The 11,261-nt window shown below is 41.7% G+C and overlaps 1 protein-coding gene across 1 annotated transcript; it reads right to left on the bottom strand.

Annotated features, from left to right (window-relative positions):
* Nucleotides 1–10,442: 10,442 nt before the first annotated feature.
* LOC133785020 (uncharacterized) lies at nucleotides 10,443–11,042 on the bottom strand. Its single transcript, XM_062224281.1, has one exon. The coding sequence runs from the start codon at nucleotides 11,040–11,042 to the stop codon at nucleotides 10,443–10,445; it is 600 nt and encodes a 199-aa protein (XP_062080265.1).
* Nucleotides 11,043–11,261: the final 219 nt, after the last annotated feature.

Below are 11,261 nucleotides of genomic sequence, written 5' to 3'. Positions count from 1 at the left end.
CCAAAATCAGCCTTAGAAACCATTCTCATGCAAGCTCTAAGTTCTTGCTACTATTAAGCAGAAAAAGATTTTGAAACCTTACCTCAATTAGAAGCTTTAACTTTCAAAGATCACTTAGTTGTCCTAGCTTTAATTTCCTAGTTCTCAAGCGTACTTCTTCAGGTTTCTCCTCCAAAATTCTTTAGTTTTTCTCCTTCAAAATTAGAGTTTGCCCTTGATTTTGAGGGGAAAAAAGATCGTTTTGTGAGTTGAGAGCATTCTAGTGAGTGTCTAAGTGTTCTAAGGGTGTTCTCGTGGTTTCCTAAAACTCAGCTGATCAAATATCCTAGTATAAAGACTAAAATACACCTCAAGACAACTCAACCCTTTATTGTTCTAAGGGTAAAACAATCATTTTATCGATTTCCGCTAACTCCTCAAGTCATCCTACCAATTTCCAATTAATTCCGTCACGTCCAACTAATTACTAAATACTTATCCATTACTCAATAAACCCCAAATATACATTAAACTTCCCAAAATACCCCTAATCTCACCCCAAGTCGTGTATTAAACCCCGCTGTGACTATTTCACTAATTCGCTCACTAGAATCACCTTGAGCCGTGTACTGCAGATATATCCACATAATAATGTGGTCTCAACCATTTAACACATATAGTCACATTTATGCTCTAACGGGCCAAAATTACAGGTATGCCCTTATAAACAGTAAAGGGCCCACATGCATATTTAATACTCATAACACATGCATATAATATATTCACATCATCATATAAATCATGCATGCCACATGGTCATGCATTTAAATCACATACATATCTAATTATGCCCTCCCCGACATGCTAATCAAGGCGGTAAACCCTATTAGCATTTTTGGGTCGTTACAAGTTTATATCCACTGCCCGAGGAGGCAGTCCACTTCTCATGGTTTCGTACCCCTAGACCGAGTGATGTCCTTCAACTTGAGCTGGTTCTGCCAATATAGTACCAACATTAGTTGTGAGGTCTGGAATAGGATAATACACCCTCACTATTTGCACCGAGGCTCAACTCACGGTGGGCCTCCGAGTAGCTTATGTTATTTCCTTATTCGTTTGTGTAGAATGTACGCTAACTATTTGATTTGTTCCTGCAGCTCACATGGGATTGGCGGACATTGCCCGATCCATGCTAAGGTTAGGAGTGCCCCTAGCTCTTCGGTAGGAGAGGGGTCGTTGCATCCCCAAGAGCAACCCAATCCTCTCCTCCGGCCAAGAGGCAGAGAGTCTCCACTCCCCCATAGAGGTCCTTGCAGTTGACTTGCCCCAGGTGGTGAAGATCCCTTCCTCGCTCAAGTAAGATGAGACGGCTCAAAAGTCAAGGCAGGAGGAGGTCCCATAATCGGATCAAGGGTCGGTTCAAGATTCAGAGCAGGAGGTGGTGCCACCCCAGATCCGTCTCCTCGTGTACCTCAAGAGGTATGAAGGGGCCTTGCTAGAGCAGTATGAGAAGATGCTTCAACACTTCAAGGCGAGGCTGGAAGAGGGCAACAAAGCCTTGCACGAGATGTTCAAGGCCCTTTGTCAACTCAAGCCACCCTGAGAGAGGCCCATCATCCCTCCAATTGGTAGGGCCGAGCTAGAGAATTTTTTCTCTGCCAAGCTAGGAGAGATTGTTGCTCCTTTCACCACGCGAGATCCTCCTGGGGGTCAGCTCCACCATGTGTGGGTTGACCACCCGAAGCTTCTCCCAACTCAACGATAGTAATGAGGCTTCTCTCGTGGATTTGTGTCGGTACGCCTATGCTCAAGTAAGCTAGTCATTCCCGTGTTTGAATTAAACTCAACAAGGTTTTATCAGGCTAACACATTAATATTTTCATTTTGTAGTCCGCCTTGGTCTGCCAGCGCCTGGGAGACATTATGTTGGAGAATTCGTATGCACTCCAGAAGTCCCAGAACAATATTGTCTCCCTTAAGGAGAAAATGAAAGGCCACTGGGAAGAACTTGCTAGGGTCAAGGTTTCTCTAGAGGCCGAGCGAAAACACTCTTGAGAGCTTGAGGAAACCCATCCAGAAGGCCTCCGATGACATGTAGCAGACCAAATATGAGACAAAGGCAGCCATTGAGGGTATGTAGCGAGCCCAGGAGGAGGCTAAGAAGGCCACAGCTGAGGTCGCCCGAGTGGTCCTGTAGAAATCCCAACTTCAAGAGCAGGCTAAGGAGGCTATCGAACAGGCTGAGTTAGCAGTGAGGAAGGCCCTCCAAGCAATGGAGTTGAATAAGTCTGCTTGGTGCCAGGTGGGGAAGCTTAAACGAGAAACCGAGACTATCGCCGAGGATGCCTTCTATATGGCTTGGTATCACAACCAAGACATGAGATTGGACTTCACTAGGGAGCCTGAGAAGTATAAACTCCTTTTCAATGAGCTCCTCCAAGCTACCCAAGCTGCCGAGGTGACCCTAGTAGATCCAATGGCCTAGGTGACTCCACCTGCCGAGGTATCCGTCTGTATCACGCAGACTAGGATTTGGTTATTACTCTTCGGGCGTGCATTGTCCTCAGTGGTAACCTAAATTCTTAAGTCTGTGTTATACTGAGTTTTCTATATATGGGATATAGTGACATTAGGGGTGCTTCACTCGTCGACTAGCGAAGCTTCCCATGTCGCGGATTTCTCGAGGCCAAGTATGGGGTACTCGGCCTTCCGTTCGCATCTCGAGACCAAGAGACTTGGTCAAAGCTCCTTGGGCTCGGTGTCCAAGGGAGGTGAAAATAGTCTATTCTCGCGCTACTTGGGTTATCTTGCTCCTAGGTGCTAAACTTAGTTATGTCTGGAACAAGCTGCCTTCTAGGCTAGACTTCACTAGTTTCCTAGTTTCCTAGGTCGTTCCTTGTGAGGCGTAGGGCTTCCCTAAATCCATTCCCCCAAGTGATCAGAGACTAGTCTGCAATCACTTATCCAGGTGAGCAGGTGCTCTTACATAGCACTAATAGAATATAAAGGAAATCAAAGAACATAAGCATACAATAAATTTCTTACATTGTTTTATATACATAGTTTCCATTACATGTGCCCGAAGGCTACATGGGGTGTTATAGAAATAGACAATGTTTACTGCTCATATTACTAGTAATATCGGCGAAGATGCTCAGCATTCCAAGCGTGAGGAATCAGCTCCCCACTAAGTCGGGCTAATTTGTATGATCCCAGACATATAACGATCTTGACTTGGTATGTTCCCAACACTCCTGCACCGGGGTCTCAGGACGCTAAGAAGACTCTTTGCAACACCAGATCTTCGACCCTAAATTTTCTATCTTTCACTTTAGAGTTCAAATATCTAGCCACCTTTTGCTGGTAGGACTCTACTCGCAGCTGAGAAGCTTTGCGCAGCTCCTCCACGAGGTCCAGGGACTCCTGAAGTAAGGCATGGTTCGTGGTCGGATCATATGTATCCCGTCGATGTGTGGGAATTGTTGCTTCAACTAGGAGCATAGCCTCATACCCGTTGGTCATCGAGAAGGGAGAATGGCCGGTGGAGGTCTGAGCAGTGGTGCGGTAACTCCACAATGCCCTAGGTATCTCCTCGGGCCAAGCTCCTTTTGCTTGCTCCAGCCTTTTCTTCAAAGTGGACTTGAGTGTGTTGTTAACTGCTTCCACTTGGCCATTGGATTGCGGATGGGCCATGAAAGAGAAGCTCTTGATGACACCATGCCATCAACAGAAGTCCGTGAACACCTCACTGTTGAACTGCAATCCATTGTCGGAGACTATCTTCCTTGGAATCCCATACTGGCAAACGATGTTTTTAATGACGAAATCTAAAGCTTTTTTGGAGGTGATAGTAGCGAGCGGTTCAACCTCAACCTACTTCGTGAAGTAGTCGATGACCACTATGGCATATTTCACCCCTTATTTCCCTGTAGGCAGGGACCCGATAAGGTCGATGCCCAGACAACAAAAGGCCATGGGCTGGTCATTTGCGTAAGCTCATTTGGAGGTGCTAGGGGGACATTGGGAAAACCCTGTCATTTGTCGCATTTCTTGACATAATCCATCGCGTCTCCGTTCATGGTGGGCCAAAAATATCCTTGCCTTAAGATCTTCTCAGAGAGGCTCTTTCGCCCAGCGTGATCTCCACAAAAACCTTCATGTCCCTCTCGTAGTATTAAACTGGCTTCTTGCTTGGACACACATCAAAGTAAGGGCAAAGGATAACCTCATCTGTAAAGCCTGCTATCCATGATTATGTACCTCGGTACTTGGTTAATCATAAGTAATTAATACACATTCTTCCCATTATTGGGGGATTAATACACTTCAATGCATTGGGCTGCATTGAATAGAGACCATGACCTAAGCGAGAGTTGCGGGGCCCATTGCAGAAAAGTACCTACTTTATGGAGAACATGCCCATGGTACTATCAGGGCATGCTGTAAGTGCCTCCATGTTAGACGGCGTAGTGGGAGTGTGAATTGTCGAGTCGTACACTCGACAACATTGTTGACGGATCGCCCATAAAGGTTGTCAAATGATCCTTTGGCTCTGCAAACCCGCATTTGCTGACACGTTGCGCCCTATCTTAGGTTTGAGAAACAGAACCTCAGAGCTGGAAGATGAGTTGAGGACGAGAGCCTTCACCTTAATTGCCCGAGCTAGAGAACCTCCAACCCCAAGGACGAACATCGAGAAGTAATCTACTGAGGCACCCTCGGCCCACTGTCAAAGGCAAAGTCTCACCTCGGAGGACCCTTTCTCCGACTAGGGGCCTCGGGTAGTAACATGCCCCAACGATGTCTATGAACATTCGAGCTAGTCATTAGGGGTTGCCACGTGTCAGAGGTGAAAATACAGACAATAGGTAATTAAAATGTATTAGCACATGGATCACGCATGCAATGAAATGTTATAATCAATGTTTAGGGGAATTAGACACAAAAGTACCTAATATTTTGAAAAACATGTGAATTAGTAGCCAATCTCTTTTTTTTTTTGTGGGAAAAGTATTCAATATCCACTTCCTTCGGGGTTCGTTGGTACCCAGCCCATTAGGTCCATTAAAAGATGACTGTGTACACAAGTGCCATCTCATTAATGGTTTATTTAATAATATTTTTTTAAATTAAATTGAAAATAAAAAAAACTAATTTTCAAAATAAATTATTTAATTTAAATTTTATTTCTAAAATATATTAGTATTTTTTAAATAAAATCATAAACTAAATATTTATTAATATTTAAACATTGGTAAAAATTAAAATCCTAAAACCTAAATCTGCATTAAACTTAAATCTTTTCTACTGCTTCGACTTCTTTTTATTCTCCACTGCGATGGGCAATGGAAAGCAGCGAAGTCAAGGCTTATGTTTGGGGGAGCTCCCAGAAGGGTCGAAGTGCATGAGGTCGGAGCTGGGGACCGATGTCATCGTTGTAGGAGGAGAATGGGCGACGAACAGATCTTGGTGCAGAAGGTTCTGTTGACTGTGATTTTAGCCAACGACGTGAGAACGTCAATAACGACAAGCCTTCAAGAGAATATAAACGACACAGACGGTATAATAAATAAAATAAAGAACACACAAGAGATTTTTATAGTGGTTCAGCCCCGATTGTCGGTAATAGCCTAATCCACTTGGAGTTGTGATTTATAGATCTATACTCAAGATCAGATGGACTGAGCCAACTGAGTTTCTTCAGTACATATTGCAAAAATACAAGAATTCTCTCTCTAGAATACTCAGACCCAACTTTCTCTCTCTAGAATACACAGTCCCAATTTTCTCTCTCTAGAAAGAAGAAGCAGAAGAAGCCCCCTCTCTCATCCCATAAGCTCTCTATTTATAGGCCTGGGATCCTCAACTGATATCCCCTTATGATAGGGATATTTTATTATATTTATTACATTTAAACATTCAAAATTCGAAATGTAACAAACCCCCCATTTGTGGGAAGAATGAGAGATTCCCGCGTATGTTGTTGAAGCTGTCTCTGGGAATCTTGACTTAGTCTCCTCTAGCTAGTTGATCCACCTCCTATTGACCACTCATGCAAGTGTTGGTCGGACGTGCATGGTGGTAGGACATGCATGGTGGTAGGACATGTTTTCGTGGGTTGAACGTGCATGGTGGTAGGACATGCACTTCTCTCCTCTAACATGGCACTCTCCTCTAGCGTGCCATGTTCCTCCTTGAACCAATCTCCTTGGCTTCTCCTCGGACCAAGGTGGTCCGAGGCAACCTCCTTGGCACCTCACCTTGGACAACATTGAGGCAACCTCCTTTAGCATCTCCCAAACATGTCCGATCGAACATTGTATAGGCTCTCCTTATCAAAATCTAAGTCTCCATTCTCTTGCATGAGACTCCTCCTCCTTAGCTACTTACCTTGGACACGTTCGAGCCAACACTTAGGAAACCTTGGGAGGCTTGCCTCCTACACACCCTTGGGGTCTCTTAGGACCACATCCCCCTTGGGGTCTCCTAAGACCACTTTCTTGAGTTCTCCTCGGATGGATCACTCCCTTGGGGTCTCCTAGGACCACATCCTCCTTGGGGTCTCCTAGGACCACTCCCCTTAGCTCTCCTAGAATGCATTCTCCTTAGCCTCCTAGGATGCATTCTCCAATTTTTGGGTATAACAGGTTCCTCCTCTTCCTTCTCTTCTACTTCTTCTTCTCAAGCTATTAGTAATAGAACAGTAACGAGAAAGAGAGAATGAAAAGTCTCTGTATATTAAGAAATGGAAAGGTTACAATATATTTATATTCAACTAATACAGAAAAAAAAAACACTAACAGAAAATTGGTCTGTAACTCTAACTGACTAACCAATTTATAACAGAACAATAAAAGCTCTAACTTTATTTCTCTTTAGTCTAAAACTCCCCCTCAAGATGGATTGTATATGGTTTGCAAACCCATCTTGTCCTTAAAAAACTTAAACTGATTAGGAAATAAAGCTTTAGTGAATACATCTGCAATCTGCTCTTGAGAGGAAATATGTGCAGTTTTGATAAGGCCGGACTGTATCTTCTCTCTCACCAAATGACAATCTATCTCTATATGTTTTGTTCTCTCATGAAAAATAGGATTTGCAGTAATGTGTAGAGTAGCTTGGTTGTCACAATAAAACTCTATAGGTTCTTCATGAACTTGCTTTAACTCTTTTAACAATGAAGTCAGCCAAACAACTTCACAAGTTGCATTTGCCATAGCCCTATATTCAGCTTCAACTGAAGACCTTGAAACTGTTTGTTGTTTCTTACTTTTCCAAGAGATTAACGAGTTCCTAAGGAAAACACAAAAACCAGTAGTCAATTTTCTGGTATCTTGACATGCTCCCCAATCTGAATCCGTATACACCTTCAGTTTCATTTCAGAATTGACAGAAAAGAAAATGCCAAGACCTGGACTTTCTTTGACATACTGTAGTAACCGTTGGGCAGCCTTCAAGTGAGGAACACGTGGTGTAGAAAGAAATTGACTCAGTTTATTGACTGAGTAGGAAAAATCCGGTCTTGTTATGGTCAAGTATTGGAGCTTGTCAATGATTTTTCGGTACAGCTGAGGGTTTTCTAAAGTTTCACCAGATTCTTGACTAAGCTTCAAATTAGGTTCCATAGGAGTGTTGATCGGCTTGCATCCTAAATAGCCAAAATCCGCCAAAAATTTTAGAGCATAAGGCCTTTGTGAGATGAAAATTCCTTTAGGTGACCGACCACTTCCAAGCCAAGAAAATAATGCAAGTTACCTAAATCTTTCAGCTTGAACCGAGTGTTTAATCTAGATTTCAAAGCTTCTACTTCAGCTAGATTATTGCTGGCTATAATCACATCATCAACATAGACTAAGAGAGCAATGAAACCTTGATTAGAGTTCCGAATGAACAAGGAATGGTCTGTTGCAGAATGTATGAAACCTTCTTCATTTAAGGCTGTAGAAAAATTTTCAAACCACTGTCGTGATGCTTGTTTCAGACCGTACAAAGACTTTTGAAGCTTGCAAACGGGATTAGATGGTAACTCCCCCTTAGGACTATACCCTTGAGGTAGATTCATATACACTTCTTCATGTAAGTCACCATGTAAAAAAGCATTGTTGACATCCAATTGGTGGAGAAAACAGCCATTGATGGCAGCAAGTGCAAGAAGAAGTTTGACAGTAACTAATTTGGCTACAGGCACAAAAGTATCAATATAGTCAATCCCCGCTTGTTGAGTATATCCCTTAGCAACAAGTCTAGCCTTATAACGTTCAATAGAACCATCAACATGATGCTTTATCTTATAAACCCATTTGCAGCCAACAATATGTTTGTTAGGAGGAAGACTAACCACAGTCCAATTCTGGTTCCTCTCTAGAGCATCAAGCTCTTCAACCATGGCCAAATCCCACTCGGGTATCCCAACTGCTTGAGAAAAAAATTCAGGTTCACTTTGACTTGAAATATTAAGAACACATGCCTTAAAAGTGGGGGACAATCGGTTGTAAGAAAGAACATGTGAAATAGGATGCTGAGTAATGTGAGAAGTAGTCTAGAAAGGAAAATAAAACACATTAGCAGAAAGATCACAATGATAGTCATGCAAATATGAAGGCTTTCTAGTATGACAAGATGGTCTAGAAGATGAGGAAGTGGGCTGTAAAGAAGTATCAATAGACAAAGAAGGAGAATTAGATGCATTAGAAATATCATCAGATACAACATGAACAGGTAGCATAGGAGAAGAAAAAAAATTGCATGAATCTGAGGAAAGAAAATGAGTAGAAACAAAAGGAAAAATTTGTTCATGACACTGAACATCCCGAGAAAAAAAAATGCGATTGGTGTCTAAATCAAGAGGTCTATACCCTTTAATTCCATTAGGATAACCAATGAAGACGCAAGAAATAGCACGGGATGAAAATTTGGATCTGTGACTAGGAAGTGTAGAGGCATATGCTAAGCAACCAAAAGCCTTAAGATGACCATAAGTAGGGGATTTCTTATGAAGAACCTCAAAAAGAGATCGATGTTGTAAATTGGGTGTTGGAGTTCGATTTATAAGATAGGTGGCTGTAGCAATACAATCATCCTAATAGACCAATGGATTGTGAGATTGAAAGAGAAGAGCTCGGGGTACATTTAGAAGGTGTTGATGCTTACGTTCAACAACAGAATTTTGTTGAGGTCGGTCAACACAAGAATGATAATGGATGATTCCTAAGGAGCTAAAAAGCTGAGGAAATTGGAGTTCTTTGGCATTATCGGATCAGATTGCTTTAATTTGAGTATTATATTGGGTTTTGATAAGGGGAATAAAATCAAGGATAACTTGTTATGCTTCTGATTTTTGTTTAAGAAAATGAACCCAAGTGTACCTAGAACAATCATCAATTATGGTAAGGAAAAATCTATGGCCATCAACAGTAAGTGTATGAAAAGGTCCTTAGATATCAATATGGATGAGAACAAAATAAACACTTGAAATATTATGATTAGAAATGAAAGGCGATCATTTTTGTTTAGCATAATGACAAATAGAACAATGAAAATCAGAAGAAGAGGAATACTGAAATTGCAAATCTTTATTCAAAGAATGGTTTTTAATACATGAAGGATGGCCCAACCAATAGTGCCATAAAGTTCCTACAGTTGGCTTTGAATCAGTAAAAGAAAATACAGATGCAGTATCAGAAGAAGGAGTAGTCAAGTAATACAAATTGCCAAGTCTTTCACCCATCCCAATCTGCCAAGTCCGAGTAGTATCCTGAATGAAACAATATTCGTCAAAGAAAGAGAAGGAGCATTTAGCAGATTGTGTTAAGGAACTAACATATAAAAGATTATAATGGAATGATGGAACATATAACACATTCAAAAGAGTGATAGAAAAAGAGTGATAAAGTGAGAAACAAGGGGCTGGTCAGAGGAGGAGGAAGAAGGATTTGAGGAAGAAGCTTGAACTTGCTGGCCTAGCAAGACTATTATTTTCTGGCATTATGAAGAAGACAGAGAAGATACAAGATCAGAAGAAGAGTTCGAATTGTCTCCATTTTTGTCATTAGTAGAACCAGAAAAATGAGTAGTAACTGTTTTTCCCGAGATAGAACCAGAACCACGACCTTTCCCATGAAGTTTATGACTAGGGGATAACCATGAAGCTTATAACAATTGTTTATAGTATGTCCCGTGAGACCACAATGATGACAGACAAGCTTGTGTCGAGCAGATTGAACATTCCCAACAAACTGAGTATAAGGAGAAGAAGAGGTAGAAGCAACTGACTTGGAAGGAGGATGGATGAGACCCCTTTGTCGTTCTTCTTGTATTATGGTAGCATAATCTTTGTTGATTGTTGGAAAAGGATCTTGCATCAAAATCTGAGATCGGGCAGCGGAATAAGAATCATTGAGTCCCACCAAGAAGTCCAAAACTTGGTCTTGTTCTTGATAATCGACAATCGTCTTCATTGCGCCCTAGTTACAAACAGGTTGAGGGCGAAACTCACGAACCAAATCCCAAAGAGCTTTGAGCCGAGTAAAGTAAGCTTGGACAGATTTGCTTCCTTGCGTGAGAGCCTGCCTGGATCGCTTCACTTCAAACACACGAGGACCATTATTCTGATGAAAACGGTCATGGAGCTCAGACAAAATAGTAGATGCTTCATCAAGATACATGATACTATCAGCGATGTCACTGGATACAGCATGGAGAATCCACGAAATGACCATGCTATTACATCGACACCAAGCATCATAGTCATCATCTTCAGGATCAAGTGGATTGATCTTTCCATTAACAAACTTCAATTTGTTCCGAACAAGAAGAGCAACAGTCATGGACAGCTTCCAAGAACTGTAATTTTCACCTCCTGTGAGAATTTTGGGAACCAGAATTGCACCAGGATGATCACTGTGAGCCAAAAAATAAGGATTCCAAGCATCCTCATGGGATGAATGACCAGTCAGATCAAGAGCAGAGAACCTATTTGCATCAGTTGAAACAGTTGCACCATTGGAGGTATTCTGAGAAGTGCTATCTATGCGAGGAGGGCCTCGAGTACGAGTACGAGCCATGGATTTCGACAGAAATCCTAAAAAAAAACAGAGGAGATAATCAACGTCTCAAGGAAATCCCTTAATCTGATACCATATTAGTAATAGAACAGTAAAGAGAAAGAGATAATGAAAAGTCTCTGTATATTAAGAAATAGAAAGGTTACAATATATTTATATTCAACTAATACAGAAAAAAACACTAACAGAAAATTGGTCTGTAACTCTAACTGACTAACC

This window comes from Humulus lupulus, chromosome 6, assembly GCF_963169125.1.
Source record: "Humulus lupulus chromosome 6, drHumLupu1.1, whole genome shotgun sequence".
NCBI classification, from domain to species: Eukaryota; Viridiplantae; Streptophyta; class Magnoliopsida; order Rosales; family Cannabaceae; genus Humulus; species Humulus lupulus.
Note: the sequence above shows the minus strand (reverse complement) of the source record. Positions and strands in the feature narration are given on the sequence as shown.